This window comes from Nycticebus coucang, chromosome 19 (assembly GCF_027406575.1).
Source record: "Nycticebus coucang isolate mNycCou1 chromosome 19, mNycCou1.pri, whole genome shotgun sequence".
Lineage (NCBI taxonomy): Eukaryota > Metazoa > Chordata > Mammalia > Primates > Lorisidae > Nycticebus > Nycticebus coucang.
Genome location: NC_069798.1, coordinates 16,027,555 through 16,046,345, shown reverse-complemented (window position 1 = coordinate 16,046,345; position 18,791 = coordinate 16,027,555). Strand labels below are relative to the sequence as shown.

General features: G+C 36.5%; 1 protein-coding gene across 3 annotated transcripts in view; it reads left to right on the top strand.

Moving 5' to 3' along the window:
• OSBPL1A (oxysterol binding protein like 1A) overlaps positions 1-18,791 on the top strand; it is a 206,440-nt gene that overhangs the window by 66,965 nt on the left and 120,684 nt on the right. For all 3 annotated transcript variants that reach the window (XM_053571974.1, XM_053571976.1, XM_053571975.1), the window contains 7 exons: positions 1,499-1,560; positions 1,664-1,708; positions 2,578-2,651; positions 2,767-2,830; positions 6,770-6,868; positions 8,330-8,452; positions 15,991-16,072. In XM_053571974.1, the coding sequence (XP_053427949.1) occupies positions 1,499-1,560; positions 1,664-1,708; positions 2,578-2,651; positions 2,767-2,830; positions 6,770-6,868; positions 8,330-8,452; positions 15,991-16,072 (549 nt within the window). The remainder of the gene's footprint in view (positions 1-1,498; positions 1,561-1,663; positions 1,709-2,577; positions 2,652-2,766; positions 2,831-6,769; positions 6,869-8,329; positions 8,453-15,990; positions 16,073-18,791) is intronic.

Sequence of the window (18,791 nt, the reverse complement as noted above, 5' to 3'; positions counted from 1 at the left end):
GCTTTTGCTTCAAGGCCTTTGTGTTAGCCATTCCTTCTGCTGCTTCCAGAGTTCCAGTTGATAGGTTACTTTGGAAAAACTGTTTTGTTTTCATTTTTATGTGTAGCCTTTGTTTTTCAAGCAGTTAGGAGCTATTTGAGGTTTTTATGTTTCATTCCTTTTTGGCTTCCATCCTTCATTTAGTGTCCTGCTCACTTCAGGACTCACAAGTAACGTTGATGAGACAATTTCTGTTTTTGTTGGGGTTGTTTGACAAAACAGAGTTGTTTGCATGTGTAAGACTGAAAAAGGTACATCATATGTTGGTGGCTGTGTTCTCCATTGTCACCTTTTCTTTTTGTCCTCAGTTGGGACCATCACAACCTTAGCTTGTGAGCTGTCTCTGCTACCTGTTCTCCAGTGAGGTAGCTTGAGAGTAGCTATGGGGGGCTGAATGCGGGACCCCTGCAATATGATTAGTTAAGTATCTTGACATGAGGGGAAATGATAAACTATCCAGGCATACTCATGTAATTATAAGGGTTTTTACAGGAGGATCAGAATATATAGAGAGAAAATGTACTAATGGAAAGAAAAGCTGGAATGATGTGCTCTGAAGATGGAGGAAGGGACCCTGAGTCAAGTGATAACTGGCGGCCCCTAGAAGTGGAGAAGGAGGTCAAGAAACCATCTCTCCTGGAACCTCCAGAAGGAATGCAGCTCTGTGTCCACCTTGATTTTAGCCCAGTGAAACTGATTTCAGACTTCTTTTTTTTTTTTTTTTTTTGAGACAGAGTTTCAAGCTCTTGCCTTGGGTAGAGTGCCATGGTGATACAGCTACAGCATCCTCAAACTCTTGGGCTTAAGCGATTCTCTTGCCTCAGCCTCCCAAGTACCTGGGACTACAGGTGCTCGCCACAACACCTGGCTATTTTTTGGTTGTAGTTGTCATTGTCAAATGCAGGCCTGGGCTAGATTTGAACCCGCCAGCTCTGGTGTATGTGGCTGGTGCCCTAGCTGCTGAGCTACAGGCGCAAAGCCTGATTTCAGACTTCTGACCCCCAAACTGCAAGATAATTGTATTGTGTTAAACCACTAAGTCTGTGGCAGTTTGTTACAGCAGTTGTAGAAACTAATATGGTGGTTTAAGGCAAGAAAGCCAGAATAATCACAGAACATGTACAGAATGTTCTTTTTTTTTTTTTTTTTGTGGTTTTTGGCTGGGGCTAGGTTTGAACCCGCCACCTCCTGCATATGGGATCAGCACCCTACTCCTTGAGCCACAGGCGCCGCCCTGTACAGAATGTTCTAAAGTTAATTTGATTTGCTGGCTTAATAATTAGCTTATCAAAAGGGAGGCCATAAATGATTGATATGGTAACTTTTAGCAGGTCATTTTGGAGGAAAAGTAAAAGATGTAGTTGTTGGAAACATGACGGAATATTATATTCTGCAATTTCAACTCGGTTTTATAGTATACTGAAGCTCTTGATGACATTTTGCTTCATATTTTACACAGATCAGAAACCTCTTGACCTTGCTCAGGGTGCTGAAATTAAACACATTCTTCTTGGCAATAAGGTGGGTAGTAATAGATTGAAGTTATGAAATAACTTTTAGAAAAAAAATTTGAATGGTTGAAACATACAGATGTGTTTGTAATGAAAACATGTTTTCAATGCAGGTCATCTACAAAGCACTGAAACGATATGAAGGCCCTCTCTGGAAGGTAGGTAGGGAGTTTGTTTGTTTTTTTAGTTATAACACTGGAAAGAAGAATTCTCAAGTGCTTCATTTCTATTAATTTTTTAAAAATCATTTCTGAAGTACATGTGACTTAATCATTCTTGAATCTTATAATGTAAACCATTTTTATACTGGTGGACTTCAAGAGGCTTCTAATGATTGTAGTAATTATGTTCTTTTTTTTTTTTTTTTTTTAAATGTGGATATATCATTAGTGACTTTCAGGTGACTAAATTTGTACAGAAAGGTCTGGGAGAAGATAGCATTTTTTTCTCATTAAATTACAGAATTACAGTATTATTTTTGTTATGAACATTGAACCATGGATGACCTAGGAGAAAATTAATATTTGAATTGTCACATATAAAATTTTTCTTGTTCTGGTAATTTCTGTTTTAGAATTTTAGGGTTCAGTTATTTTTTTGGAATTAACCACGTTAGAGTGCATAATTTCTTTTGCATTTGTAAGCAGACCCTCTGTACCTATATTTATATAGCTGTATGTTTGTATTATATGAAATTAGGATAGTTTTCTTTAGACATTCATTCATGACCTTGAGGAAATTGTCTTTGAAGCCCCAAACTGGTATATTTTCTATAAATATCTCTGAACATTATTGTCAGACCCACAAACTGTTCTCATCGTTGATTCTATCACTATGGCATTTTGTTCCTGGCACCTTGTAGAGGTATGTTTTCATTACTGCACTTAGTACGTACGTTCATGTTTGATCATTTTTTTAACATTCAGTAAAAAGACTTCAGATATAACTGTCATAACAATTACTTTTTCAGTTAGGTATTTGAATGTAGATGTGTCAGCTTGAGAAATCTTTGTCATTTTTCCTTTAGAGTTCAAGATTTTTTGGCTGGAGATTATTCTGGGTAGTGTTAGAACATGGAGTCCTTTCATGGTATAGGAAGCAGTAAGTATTATGATCTTTATAACTTACTCAGTTTCAGTGTATACATTTTAAAAGATAAATTTTTTTTGTTTACATCTTTTCCTTTTGTCTTAATGATTCGAAATTTATTTTGAAGGCCTGATGCCGTTCATGATATTCATCGCCAGGGATGCAAACACCTGACTCAAGCAGTGTGCACGGTAGGGCGAGGCTCGCGTCCTGTGCTCTGTGAAATCAGTTCTGCAAGCGATTGCCCCAAATCAGTTACATAAGCCTTGTGGGTTATATAATCCAAGCCAAAATCTTGGGGTTCTGTGGAATGGTGCAGAAAGATCTCGTATATATTTTTATTTGAGAACAAGTAAAGTTGTAAAATCTCCATATTGGAAAAAAGTTAAAAATATAATCTACTTTTATGTATGTATCTCCACATATTGTGGAATAACAGACGGAGTATCCAAAAACATCTGTACAGAGCTTTTAACAGAGCTTTTAACATTTTGTATGTGTAATTATACATGGATAAATCTGGATAATGGAACTTTTTCTGAATTCAAAATAAAATTTAAAGCTTTTGTCAAAATCAGGAATCTTAGATTCTCCATATTTACTTCTAGTTTTTTGAACCAGGAGTATAAGAACATTTTTTTCCTAGACTGGAGACCAGACATTCTTTCTCCATTTCCGTTTTAAGTCCTTTAGGATGGTTAGCATAGCATTAGTCTGTCTCCTGTTCAGAGTGCCCCTCCTGCCTCTTCCTGCTCCCCAGGGTGTCAGGAGCTTAGTCACTTACCCCCTGCAGCACCACCTGGTTACACAGCCAGGCCCTTTGATGTCCTTTGCACCTTATAGAAATCATTTGAGTATCTATGTGAGGCTTATTTCTGGGACCTCACTTCTCCTGCATTGGTATATCTATTTGTTTTTATGCCAGTACCACCTTGTTTTGATTACTATAGTGTTGTAGTAAGGTTTGAATTCAGTATATGTGGTACCTCCAACTTTGTTCTTCATTTTCAAGATTATTTTGGCCATTCATAGTCCCTTGAGCTTCTATATGAATTTTAGGGTGGATGCCTCTCAAATTTTTCAATGTTTTTGTTTCATTTTAGCCCAGACTTTTTTCTGATTTATTTATTTATTTTTGAGACAGAGTTTTGCTCTGTTCCCACAGAGTAGTATGCCTTGGTATCAGCCAAGCTCACAGCAACCTCAAACTTGGGATTCAATCCATCCTCCTGCCTCAGCCTCCTGAATAGCTGGGACTACCAGTACCTGCCACAGCAACTGACTGGTTTTTCTACTTCTTTTTTTCTTTTAGCAGAGATAGGGTCTCACTCTTGCTCAGGCTGGTTTCGAACTCTTGAGCTCAAATGATCCTCTTGCTTTGGCTGCCTGGAGTGCTAGGATTACAGGCATGAGCCACCTCACCTGGCTTAATTTTTCTTGCTTGTTTTTTCTTTGACATGTTGGTTGAGAGTAATGTTTCATTTCAAAATATTTTTTCTGGAATCTTCTCCTGTTGTTGTTTTCTAATTTAATTCCACTGTAGTTTAATACTTTGTGTGATTTCTTCAGACCTTTTCAATTAATTGACATTTGTTTCATTGCTTACCTTTTGGTTTATTCTAGAGAATTTTCCATGTGTGCTTGCAAAGAATGCATATCCTTCTTATCGGATGGAGTGTTCTGTAGCTATCCAATATATCCTTGCTGATTTTATGTCTAGTTCTTTCCATTTTTGTGAAATGGATATTGAAACCTCCAATTATTGAAGAATTTTCTATTTTTTCTTTTGGTTCTGTGAGTTTTTGGTGCATAGATTTTGAAGTTCTGTTTTTAGGTGCAAATGTGTTTATGATTGCTATTTCTTCTTTGCCTCTTTTGTCATTATAAATATATCTTTATGTTTCTAGTAACATTTTTTCACTTAGTCCATTTTGTCTGGAATTATCATATTAGTTTACTATAGCTACCATTAAAAAAATACCACAGACTGGATGGATTAAACACAGAAATTTATTTTTGCCCAGTTCTGGAGGCTGGAAGTCGGAAGTCAGAGTAGGAGGGTTGGTTTCTCCTGAGGCCTCTCTTCTCCGTGGCTTACCTTCTCCTATGTCCTCGCATGGCGTGATGCTGTGTGTGGGCTGCCTGGCTCCTCTTCCTCCTCTCACAGGGACACCAGTCATTCTAGAGTCAAGCCCCATCATTACCACCTCATTTCACCTTAATTAATTACCTCTCTAATTAATTAAGGAGGCATAGGGTTAGGATTTCAACACAGGAGTTTGGGGGGGCACAGTTCAGCGTATAACATTACAATAGTCACTTCAGCTCTCATGTGGATACTGTTCTGTTTTCTATATTTTTTCTTAAAAATTTTTCAATGTTTTGGATTTTATTTATTTTTGTATCTGTGTTTTTATTGTTTCTTAATGTAGATGCTTACATTATTGATTGAGAGATATTTTCTTTACTAATTCAGCTCTACCTTCTGCTTTGTAGCTGTTTTTGTTTCAAACGACCAATTTTGGTATATCAAATTTCGTTATCATTCAATTCAAAGTAGTTTCTAATTTCTATTAGTTCTTCATTGAAATAAAGAATATTCAGATGGATGCTGTTTTAAGTCCCAAATAATTGGTGTTTTCTCAGTTACCATGTTTTCGATTCATAATGCAATTTCATTTTGGTCATTGAATGATGTTATTTCCATTCGTCAGATTTTATACAGGCGTGGTGGTGGCTCTGCTTACGGATTAGCCTAGTAAATGCACTGGAAAATGATGTGTATTTTGCTGTTGTTGAGCACAGTGTCCTATAAATATTAATTCAGTGATGGTGGTTAATAATGTTCATATTTTTGTCTTCTGGTTTTTGGCTAGTTGTATCATTTGCTGAGAGAAGTTGTGAAGGTTTCTAACTATGCTTGTGGAATTCTGTTTTCCTTGATCCTTGTATGATTATCTCTTATAATACATTTTGTTTTGAAATCTGTTTTCTCTGATATTAATATAACCATTTCATCTTTCTTATGCTTACTATTTGCATGCTATCTCTTTTTCTATTTACTTATTTTCAACCAATTTGTATCATTTTCTCTCTCTCATAGATAGTATACCCATTCTATTTCTGCCTTTTGATTAGATTTTCTTTGTCTTCATATGTCAAGTAATCATGGATTGTATTTTTAATATTATGAATGTTAAGTTCTATAGACTCTGGATTCTATTATTTTCTCTGATAAATGTTATTTTGTTCATGTTAGCAGGTTATTTTCTCAATTTGGTTTGGGCTTTAAATTCTGTGTTGGGTGGCAGCTGTGGGCACAGTTCAGATAGGTTGTGTTAATGTGAGCTGCAGCTCATGGATCAGTTGCAGATGTGAGTAGTACCGTTTGAGGAGACCCTCTCTAGCTCTTTCCCATGGGGGATTCCCCTTTTCTCTTTAGTGTTTATGGCCCCCCAGCTTTGTTTTATTAGTTCCCAAAGACAAAAAGATTGGTTTTTCCATGTGTGTGCTTGTTGCTATGCTGAGCAAAACATTGGGGATGGGAACGTATTTCCACGGAGCCTCATTCCCCTTCCTCCAGTGTTCACTTCCCCTCAATCTGTTTACTTTTGTTTACTTCTCACTCAGTTCCTTTGTGTGGTTGCTTTTTGTTTTGAATCCAGGCTTTTTTTTTTTAACCCCCTTTCTTTCCAAATTTTTATTTAAAAAAAATTATTATTGGTTCTCTTTCCCATTTCCTGTTCATCAACCTTATCTCCACTCAAAAAAAAAGGAAAAGTTGAGAAGAGTGGTATGAATAAAATACTGGATCTGTGGTATTTAAAGAATTTTACCGCCCAAGTGCATGCTAAATTATACTGTTGGTAAACAGAAGGGTAAAACTAAAACAGTGTACCTAATGAACTATTTGAATTTACATTGAGTAACTAATAATGTGGAAGCCAGATTTGACATGGGTAAGCCACAATGCACTTGATGCTCCTGCTGTGACCAGTTTTTATCAATCAATATTTTAAATGTTCAATTGGGTATCATTAAGTCATGTTACTACTTTAATTTTATGTATAGATAATTTTAGGGTCTTTTTTTATGACTGTTGTTGTCTTACTGACTTCTTTATATCCAAGGTAAAATCCACCGACAGCTGCCTCTTCTTCATTAAATGCTTTGACGACACTATTCATGGCTTCAGGGTCCCTAAGAATAGCCTTCAGCAGTCAAGAGAGGTAATCTTATGGATTCAATTATCTTTCATAAAACTTTAAGAACATTTAAAGACACGAAGAATGTAATATAGGTTTGGTATTAACAATTAAGATCTTATTGATTGAACTTTTTTTTGGAGACAGGGTCTTACTAGATTGCCTGGTTAGAGTGCTGGAATCCAGTGGCCTCATCAGAGCTCACTGCACACTCCTGGCTTACGAGATCCTCCTACTTCAGTCTCCCAAGTAGCTGGGACTACAGGTGTGCACCACCACGCTCAGTTAATTTTTCTATTTTTTTGTAGAGACAGGTTCTTCCTACATTGCTCAGATTGGTCTTGAACTCTTGGTCTCAAGCGGTGATCCTCTTGGCTTAGCCCCCAAAGTGCTGGGATTATAGACATGAGCCTCCATACCTAGTTCTGGTTATACTTTTTTAATGGGAGCAATTATATGAAGTTTTATAATTTGGCTTATAAATTGGTTATCAACATTTACCCATAGATATTCTCTGTTTATAATTTTTGAATTTGTGAATTTGAGGGGCATTCTCTTAGAATAAACGATTACTTAGTTTACCCCTTAATTTATAGATTATGAAACTAATGACTGTAAGACTAAAGTCATTTCCCAAGGCTATGCAGCTTGTGATAGAACCCGAATACAGTCAAGGTGTTCTGATGCTTATTACGGTACAGACAGCCACTATACTGGTAAATTGAACAATAGCAGCAAGAAAATTGGGATTCACTTGACCAAAATGCATGTTACTGTTATTTAATGGAGAATCTGTATTCCTTTAAATCAAAGCATTATCCATATCTATCTTGTCCTGTGCGTGTGTGTGTAAGTGTGTGTGTTTAAATATACCATGTAAGGGTTTAATCTAGTTTCCAAAGTGGTTAACTTTGTCCCTGCAAAGAACCTCAACAGTCTAACTCATGACTGTCCCAACATTTCATAAAATGATAAGATTTGATCCTGAATAATGCTATAAGGAAAAGAGATAGCAGTAAGATAGGTATTTTTAGTCCAAACATTCTTTTTGTGCAATCTCTGATTTTAAAAAAATATAGCGAAAGTTAAAACATCAGGGCAATTGTTGGCCACCTTAATATGATCTGAATTTCTTGTGCTTATATTTTGATTTCAGGTTAGCAAACTCCTGTGTCTGGATCCATTACTATATATAACCCATTCACACATGTTGAGACTGTTAATTTTAAGTGAAAAAAAAAATTCTTCTATTACTTAATTTCTGTATTTGAGTATTAATATTAATAAACATGTAAACTTACAGATGATATTTTTTAAAGTACTGGGGAAATTTTTTTTATCTAGACATATTGCAGACCAGAAACCTGGATTATTATTTCATTGTTGGTTGCCTTTATTTAAGTTTTATGCTTCCCAGATCATTATCATATTATCTCTTTGGAATAACAATGCTTTTATTTTATTTAAATCCTTGGATTATTTCAGAATTGGCTGGAAGCAATAGAAGAACATTCTGCTTACAGCACTCACTACTGTTCCCAGGACCAGTTGACTGATGACGAAGAGGAAGACGCAGTTTCTGCTGTAGACTTAAAGAAATCCTTAGAGGTAAATAGGAATAGGTAACCTGGCCTGTATTGCTAACTCTGTCACACAGGTTTATTAAGACTTTTTTTTTAAGATGTGAGATTTTGAAACGATGGTTTCTGACAATAAGAATAGTATTGCTCTTTGTTTAGTCATATTCTATTGGCATTTACTGTCTCTATCATGGCAATAGTAGCAGGTACCTTCATAGATGTGCTCTAGCAATACCTCCATGTGCCTAAACGGTCTCCTTTTACATTGCTGTAATCAGATTGTTGTTCTGTTTGAAAGCTGCCACCAGTAGGGGAAGTGTGCCTAGCTTGACTTACTGCCCTTTATGACTTCACTGCATATTTCATAGTTTAAATAATGCAACCATAGTGATACCTTTCTTGGTCAGTAGTTTTCATTTAACTACTTGTAATCTATAACTTCATTGCTAAGAGGTAAGGTAAAGCATCAATAATGAAAGGAGAGGCTCTCATCTGAAGTGACATCAAGGCTTTACCCGCAGAGGTATATTAGCATATGTAATATGTAATTAGCAGATGTAATGATATAGTTATTACTTATTTTGCCCAGAAAAATGGGCGTCAGTTTTTTGGCTGTATCTTTTTTTCTTTCCTTTAAAATATTTTTACTGTATCTAGAGGGTACAAGTTGAGTTCCGTTACATGTATATATTGTACCGTGGTAGAGTCTGGGCTTCTGGAGTTCCCATCACCTGAGTAGTGCACATAGTACTCCATAAGTAATTTTTCCTCCCTCTCTTCTTTTGAGTCTCCAGTGTCTGTTACACCACTCTGTGTCTGCCTGTGCCTTTTATATGCACTTTCTTTATATGTAAATGAATGCAAATTGGGTTTGGAAAAATTAGAACTATAAAAGGATGATTAGTTTCAATCCAAATAATTATGTCAGGATATATGAATTTGGCTACTAAATTAATTTAAATTTAATCCTTTAAAAATAGATTAGTCGCAAGATTGAATGCTTCTGATTAACTTTAATGAGCTTAAGTTTGCTAATACCTTTGGAATTTTATTGACTCAAAGGCCCATACATTTAAATATAAGAGGGATTTTGGACTGTCAATCCCTCATCTTAATTTATGATGGGACAGTGAAGAATTTGAGCTTTCCTATATTGTCTTAAGAACATTCCTCAGAATTTGTTGATAGCTGCTTTATCAGTATTACTTCTGTTTTAAAGCCTAATGTGTAAGAATTGTAAACATAATTTTCGGATTAATAAACTTGGCAAAAGTCACACCTACCAGAGCATTTAAACACCATGAACACTGTTGGGAAAATAGGGAAAATTTAAAAACATATGGCCAAAATTATGTCAAACAAGTAAAAAATGAACTATACTAAATATTTTAACTTTTAGTCAATATTTCCCAAGTGAAAAGAAATCTTCCCTGCTTACTATGTCTGCTTTCAATATAAAATAAATGATAAAACCTGGGAGGCCTTAGAAAGCATATTAATACCTTTCTCATGATCATGGTAATTTTAAGATTTTATTAATAATAAAAGCATATTAACTTGCCTACCATTGAAAAACTTTCCTAAAGAAAGGCTTCTTCTTCCATATAGTTTTCAAATGTCAGGTTATTAACCTCAGTTATGCCTTTCAAATCATCCCTTATTTGAGTATTTCATTCATACGCTAATGACGTTTTTGCTTTCCAGATTTTATAGCACCTACAGTCAGTGAAAGTTTTAGCCAGTGTGAAGTAGATTTTTTAGGTTATAGACTTGTCTCTGTCTAACAGAGTCTGAATGCTAATTCTGTAAGTCTTTATTCTACCTCAACATCTGGAGGCTAGTTCAAAATAGGTGAAGTCTGAAATGACCTTTGAAATGTGTTGAACTAGGATGAAGGAGGGAAGGGGAGGCAGAGGGGAAGGGAGGGGGGTGGGTCCATAGAGGGAGGGTTAGCAGGGGGACCACAGCTATGGAGCATATTGCAAGTACAAGTTGGATCTATCAGGTGTAGAACACAAATGTCTTAACGCTGTAATTGGGTAAATGAGGTGAAGGCTATGTTGATTAGTAGGATTTAAGCACTCCAGTTTGTACAAATAATCAACACATTGAATCCCATAATGGCATAAATGTATTCATGATCTATGTACAAATGACTTAATTAAAAAAATTAAAAAGTAAAGTAATAAAAAAAAAAGAAAGAAATGTGTTGAATTGCAGCTTGTGGTAGACTGGCTCCAGGATGAGTTCTTAAGTTCCAATGAAACGTGGGGGCCAATATGTGGAACAGATCTAGTCTTGTATCTGTAGGATTGAAATACTCTACAATCCTCTGAATTAACCACAAAACTATCTTTTCTCCTCAAAATGCTTTCAGATTAGTGAATAGACCTATAAGAATGTGGGGAAAGCTGGTCACAGTGGTGTGTGCTATGGTCTCAGCTCAGGAGGCTGAGATGGGGGTGTCACTTGAGCCAGGGGTTTGAGTCTAGCCAGACAATATAGTGAGACTCTCTCTCTTTAAATAAAAAAAAAAAGAAAGAAAGAAAGAAGAGGCCAGGTGTGGTGGTTCATGCCAGTAATACTAGCACTCAGCGAGGCTGAGGTAGGTGGATTGCCTGAGCTCAGGAGTTCGAGACAAGAGCCTGTCTTTAAAAAAAAAAAAGAAACAGGGCGGCGCCTGTGGCTCAGTGAGTAGGGCACCGGCCCTATATGCCGAGAGTGGCGGGTTCGGACGCAGCCCCGGCCAAACTGCAACAGAAAATAGCCGGGCGTTGTGGAGGGCGCCTATAGTCCCAGCTGCTCGGGAGGCTGAGGCAAGAGAATCGCGTAAGCCCAAGAGTTAGAGGTTGCTGTGAGCCGTGTGACACCACGGCACTCTACCAGAGGGCGGTACATGAGACTCTGTCTCTACAAAAAAAAAAAAAAAGAAACAGCTGGGCATTGTGGTGGGCACCTGTAATCCTACCTACTGGGGAGATTTGAGGCAAAAGGATTGCTTAACCCCAAGAGTTTGAGATTGCCGTGAGCTATGATGCTGCAGCACTTCACTGAGGGCAGCAAAGTAAGACTTTGTCTCAAAAAATAAAAAAAATTAAAGAAAGGAAGGAAAAAAAAAAAAAAGAGAAGGGGCTGGGGGAATGTCCATACTTAAAAAGTGACCATATGGGATAATTTTGGTTTATTTTACCTCCCTTTAAAATAAGGGTGCCTGAAAAACTTTAAACATTTCTCTTAGCTCTCTATCACTGCCTTGAGGTTGGGCCTTCAGGGAGAAAAGTATGAGACAAGTCCTATAAATACTGCCCTCGTGGTGGTTGTGGGAAGAAAAAGTCAAGCATGGTATTAGCATTGAACTACACTGTCCAGTGTAACAGCTACTAGCCACATGTGGGTAGTTACAATTAACTTAATTAAGATTAAATTAAATTGAAAATTCAGTTTCTCATTTTAACAAGCTCGATTTCTAGTGCTCATTAGCTACATGTGGCTGCCCCATGGGACAGCACATACACAGAGTGCTTCTGACATTGTAGAAAGTTGTTTTGGGCAGCACTGGGTATTACTGGCAGAGTGGGAGGTTTATTTGTTGAGAGTATCTTGAGCCAGTAGAGATCTGAACTGTATCTGGTTTATAAGAAATAATGAGCAGATGATGCTAAAGTTTAGCCAAATGAGAAAGTAAGAGAAAACTTTCCTGAAAAACTGACTCCTAGCAAAAATAAATGTGCAGAAAAATACATGTACATCAACACAGAGCTGGTAAGGATTGGCACATTCAGGCAAGACTGAGGCAAATTAGTATATACTGATATATTTTAGACTTACAGTTAAGTGAAAAGGGCAAGGTGTAAATGATGCATTGAACGTGCTACTCCTTGGGAGAACAAGTAGGGGCTGTATACTTATATCCTTGTGTAGACTTAGATCATCCCAGGAAAGAGGAGAGATTAGTACTTGTTGCTCTGGTGCTGGGCAGGGCACAACACAGAGGCTTTAGGATTGATAGGTATGTGAAACAGAATTACTTTTCTCTGTATGTCCTTATGGGTTTTTTTTTTTTTTAATGTTTTATTTTTTTTAGAGATGAGGTCTCACTGTCACCCAGGCTGGAGTGCAGTGGTGTCATCACAGCTCACTGTAATCTCAGATAACTGGGCTCAAATGATTCTCATGCCTCAGCATCTCCCATTAGCTGGGACTACAGGCCCGTGCTACCATGCCCGGCAATTTTTTTTCCATAGAGATGGATCTTGTTATTGCCAGGCTGGTCTGGAGCTCCTGGCCTCAAGTGATCCTGCTTGCTTGGCCTCCCAAAGTACTGGGATTAGAGGCATGAGCTACTGTGCCGAGCCCTTTTATTTAGTATTTTTAGTTTATTTAAATATATATTGCAAAGTAAAACATTAAGAGAATTAAAGAGCAGGGCCATATTGATCATCAGGTGTCAGAAAGAATAAACTGCTATGTGTTGACTTAAGGAAGATGGGATATGGATTTTCCTTGAAATTTGGACTTTGCTGGAATTGGGAAGACTGGAGAGAGGACTCTAGGCCACCAGCACTTGCAATACTGGCTGTTTTCTGCAGAGAAAAAAGTTGTCAGTTTCCTAAAATCTATTATTTTAAAAGTTTGAATTATTTTGAGGTATAATTTTTATACAATAAAATTCATTTTGTCTCGAATTTGATGTATTCTGACAAATGTTACCCTGTGTAACTACTGCTGTTCTCAAGGTACAGACCATTTTTATCCCCTCAGAAAGGTCCCTTGCTCCTCTCCCAGTGGGCGGCCGTTGAGCTAGTGACGTGATGGAATGACAGTGTCATGACAGGCATTGTCAGCTTTCCTGTTCTAGAACTTCATGTAAATGGAATCATACCGTATGTGCTCTTTGGTGTCTTTTTCACTCACCATAATGTGTATGTTAGTGATTTCTTCCTTTTTATTGCTGAGGAGGAGGTAACCTGCTTCCATTCTTCATGAATTGAATATGGATTTTCTGTAGCAAAGAGCCTGGAATTAATTCCCGGTCCTCTCTAGCTATTCACCCCCTTGATACCGGTTTTTGGGCTGTCCCCTAGGTCAGGGATCATAGGTAGTTTAACATTAGCTTAGGTCACACAGAATTAGCTGCTAAAATCAATAGTCCGAACTGGAGGCCCGTGTTGTGAATGTGGCTCAGCTCCTCTGGGGTGCCTCCCAGTCCCCTGGGGCCCCTGTCAGTGGTGTGATCCTCATTCTGGTGCCCTTTGCCCACATAACTTAAGCAAAGTTAAACTGCTGTCAACCTTTAGGTATTTGAACATTGTTCATAGTGGGATCCTGTTTATGTGGTGTAAATAAAGTTAATACTTTGAAAGTCCCTAGTGTTATGCGACTGGCATAGAAGTCAGGAATGAGACAGCATATTGACTCTGCAAAAAATGCGTAAGAATTAGGTGTCAGAAATAGAGTTTAAGTTTTCAAAATAGAACCAGTGACCGCTAAGGGGAAATTATCACAAGTTGAAGAATGTGCTGTTTTATTGTGTTAATAACCTCTCTCTGTTCTTTTTAGTATCAATGACACTAAATTGTTAAGGACTGAAGACACACTCTGTACCCAACTTAAAGCAGTATGAGTAGATTGAATCTTACCCAGCTGACCTGTTAGGTACCTTTTAAGACAAGTAAATCATCAATCAAGGAAACTCTTTTTAGTAACTGTCAGGTAGATAAGCCTTTAAGGGAAGATGACTGTGTTTGGACAAGTGTTTGGACATCCTGGTATGGGGATGTTCCCTGCCTTTGATTATAACTTCAGGAATTATCCTGTTTATTATACGTTCTCAGTCTGCAGATGAAGCCAGTGCTCGCTTTTATTTTATGTCTAACTTTCACCATAGAGAGGAAAAGAGAAATAGTAGTGTTGACTTGTACATGAGCAGAAGTGTTAAATTATGTATAGAATAAGAATGGTATTTCTATTAGTAAATCATAAGGGATGCATTTGGTCACAGTGCATGTGTCAGTGCCCCCAGACTGACTTTTTCCCTTCCTTCAACCTGTATTAACATGCTATGTCTGAAAAAATTATCAAGCATACCATTTGTTTTTCTATGGTATTTTAAATTGCATAGTGTAGGTATTCTGCGTCTCAAGAAAAAAAAAATAGGTGTTAGAGCTTTCAAAACAAAAAGAGTAATGCAGGTTCAAAAGAGAGCATTCCTGTCTCTCATGTGCTAATATGAATAAATTCTACCGTGGTTGAATTGAGCTTTACAAGCCCTAAGAAATTTATAAGGTGAGCCAGGCGTGGTGGCTCACACCTGTAATCATAGCACTCTGGGAGGCTGAGGGTAGATTGTTTCAGCTCAGGAGTTTGAGACCAGCCAGGGCAAGAGTGAGACCCTGTTTCTACTAAAAATAGAAAAAGTAGACAGGTAATGTGGTGCCTGTAGTCCAGGTACTTGGGAGGTTAAGGCAAGAGGATAGCTTGAGCCCAAGAATTTGAAGTTGCTGCTCAGGGTGACAGAGTAAGACTCTCTCTCCAAAAAACAAAAAAAGGAAAAGAAATTTGTAAGGTGAAATAGGAGCGAAGAATGCTTACCTCTGTCACCTTTGCACACCGGGCTATCGTAGGTTTAATTTGGGGGAAGCAAAATGTTTTGCGATGGGCCAGTTGAGCTTAGGAGTACAAAGTAAGGCAGCTTCAGAAGGCTAAATATATTACTCTACCTATAACAATGTGATTCTAACAAAGTTAAGGTTCTAAGAATAAATGTGTCTATTACGATAACCAAGCAAATTTGCAATTATAATTTTCTTTAGTGGGAAACTACATATAAAATTAACTTTAAAATGACCTTTTTTTTTTTAATAAACGGATTGATCTGAGTTTTCAGTTTGGACTTCAAATCTGCACTAAGATGTGATGTAACTTAACTTACATCATAATAATCTGTATTTATGTTTTTCTTTTAGGGATCTAAAAGTATAGAACTTACAAGTTATAAGGAAGAATACTTTCTATAATTGACTTTACCTTATTTTTATAAACTTTGACTTACTAAGAAAATGTCCTTTTTGGTGATTATGTAGGCGCTGTATACTTAGATTGTTGAGTGAGAATCGGCCTGTGGTTTCCAAATGTTAGGACCATCTGGGATTTTTTTTTAAGCAAAAACATTTTTAAAAATATATTCTTAAGGACCACATTTTATAATTTATTGATGAATTTTAATTAGGCCTACTAAAATTCTTAATAAATCAGAAATATAATTCCTCAGATATACACAGCATGATGAGGAAGTAGTGGGATTAATTCAATTGTATGGTATCTACACAACAGATGTTGAATGTATTTAGAATTTAGAAATATTTATTTTTACTAATCTATACTTGATTAAAATGGTATATTTAGTTTCTAAGGAAAATTTTTTCTTTTTCTCTATAAAGAATATGTCTCAATTATTATGGTATATTAATTTATGAGCTGAAAGTTTTAAGAGAAACATTAAATCATAAGTAAAGTAAAAATCTCTTTTATTAGTTTAATTTTGTCTTTTTTTTTTTTTTTTTCCAGAAAGCACAGTCATGCCAACAGAGACTAGATAGGGAAATTTCCAACTTTCTCAAAATGATTAAGGAATGTGACATGGCTAAAGGTAAAAGATAAAAACACTACTCCCCCCCAAATCACTCTTTAACACAGCTTGTTACCATAGGTATCCACCCTTTGTAGTTTTGTTTGTCTATTTTAGATTATTTTTGATTTTGAATTCAGAGGTATATTTGATAAAATCATTTTAAAATGTTAAAAGGGTTATTAAAAATGAATAATCACCGAGGAGGCTTGCATTATAGATTAAGAATGTTTTTATTCTTTTAAGAAAAAAAATTTAAAGTTAATGTTTTTGGTCTGTAAACTGATTTTGGCTACATGATGAGAGTTCTACTTACAAATCCCTTCAAACTGCCTTAGACTTGTATCCCTGCTCTGCTCACGTACTGGTCGTCACTTTTGATCGGCATCCTTAACTTCTCTGAGCCTCCGTTCTCTCATCCATAAAATAAAGGAGTTGGTTATTGTCAGGCCTTGGCCTTTTATGATTCTATACATGTATATATATGATTGTAGCTATTTAATTATTAATTTTCCTTTCAGTAGTAACTTTTTATGTCTTTACTCTCCAATAATTCTGAATTGTCAAGAGTTGACTGTAAACGACCTAAAAATCTAACTTAAGAAAATTGAGAAAAAATTGTTTATTCTTTTGTAAATTAAAAGATTATCATATGTCTTTGACCTTTCACTCTAACAGTTGTTTTGAACCTTAGTCATATGTATGTGAATGACTCCACTAAAGTATAATTGATTTAGTTATCTGAATTTATGATAAACTATTAACTTTTAATCATGTACTAGGGTCTCCCTCAGTGGACTTCTGGGTTCAGTTTATGTGTTCACAGAGATTGTGAAGACATGTTAACATTAGAGTAAACTAAGCATAAACATCCTGTATATGTGTGTGGCTGTCCACATGCTTCCAAGGGAGTCTCTTCACTTCAATGTTTGTATGCAGTCATAGCTTTGCGAAGGATTAACTGTTAAGTCGTTTTGATTATTAACTGCAGGCTAGAATATTGTATTGCTTAGCATTATTCATTCTCAATGGACTTTTAAAATAATAATAGCCTTATTAGTTATAATTCACCTAACAGATTCACTAATGTGAAATGTACAGTTCAGTGGTTTTTAGTATATTCAGAGTTACGTATCTATGACCATCAATGGCCTTTTAAAACATCTTTACCAAGAGCCATCAAAAGAAGAGATATTAACAACATTTAAAAGATGTAGAAAAAGTCCAGAGTGAGATGGCATATGAAGATGAATTCATTTAGCCTGTACCAAACCAGTGTTTTAAACTTTGAGTCGTATCTCTTGTTTTAGATTCCCTGTGTGACATCTCAGTCATAGTGATGGTATCCATGTCTGTATCAGCAATGATTGAGCAGATAATCGATCTAACCCAACTTGGAGGAACTAAAAAGAAATCAACATTGCTTAGAAATGTGCATACTATTTGATACGACAAAAGAGATTTTTCATTTTGGACAGTGCCATCTGGGGAACTTTGAGATGTTTGGCTGTGATCTGACAACTAACTCTATATATCTACAATAAAACTCAAAGGACTTATTCACAGTTATTATAAACATTTTCTAAAAGGAAATCAGTATAGATAAATAAAACTGCATTTTAAATAAATAGTAAATAAATAGGGTTAAGATGATTTCATGCATGGAAATGGACTTGAAGGTAACTGAGTCTGCTCTTACCCAGGGTTTGCACAGAATAATCTTGTGCTGTGTGTTTTATTAAAGGAAACAATAGCTACACATCCTGCTCCAAATATCCTACGTCATCTTCCAATAGCTTCTCAAGATGAAAAAGTAAAATGTTTGTGGATGGAATCCAGACCTTATGGTTATAATTGTTAGGTGTCTTACATTTTAGTACAAAATTGACGTTAAGACCCAGATCCCTTCCCTTAACTGTACTAGTTGAGCTGTGTGGCCCCTCACATGCAGATTACTGCTGCAGCTGACCCCTTAGTGTCCCTGTCCCTTGGGTGTTCCCTTGCATTCTGTCCTTGGAGGGAGCTGAATCAGAAGACTTCAAGGAACTCTTGTACTTCAAACTCTGTGAAGTATGGCATTGCAGCTGCTACATTCATTGAATAAAGGTACTTTTGGGGTCATTTTTCTTTTCTTTTTTTTTGGCCGGGGCTGGGTTTGAACCTGCCACCTCTAGCATACGGAACCAGCACCCTACTCCTTGAGCCACAGGCGCTGCCCTTTTTGGGGTCATTTTTCTTCTGTTGAAAAATCTTTTAGGGGTTTTTATAGAATAAGATGCAAATTTTTTTATCCTGTCATTTAAGGACTTTCATAGCCCAATCACAGCCTAATTTTTAGAGTTATTTTCAGTTATTCTCTTCTATGATCCCTATACACACCTTTGAATAAACACCGCATCTTTGGTCATCAATGTCCTGTGTTGACAAATGTCGTTAATTTTCACGAGTAGACCTTAAACCTAATGCCTGATTGAATGAATGCTAACGCTTATGCCCCCGCCATTGGCAGCATCATAATGCAAAGCACAGAGAATGCAATATTAAAATCTCCACTGTTTTATCTTTATCAAAGGCCTGGCTGCAAAAACAAAATCACTCACACTAACAAGACTTTCGGAAGACTTCCTGAAGGCCATGCTGTCTATTCATTGTCCCATGAATTTATCCTATGGAGTATCCAGTTTTTGAGTATTATAATGTTATTATAATGTTGTGTTGTGCATTTATTACTTTAGGATTA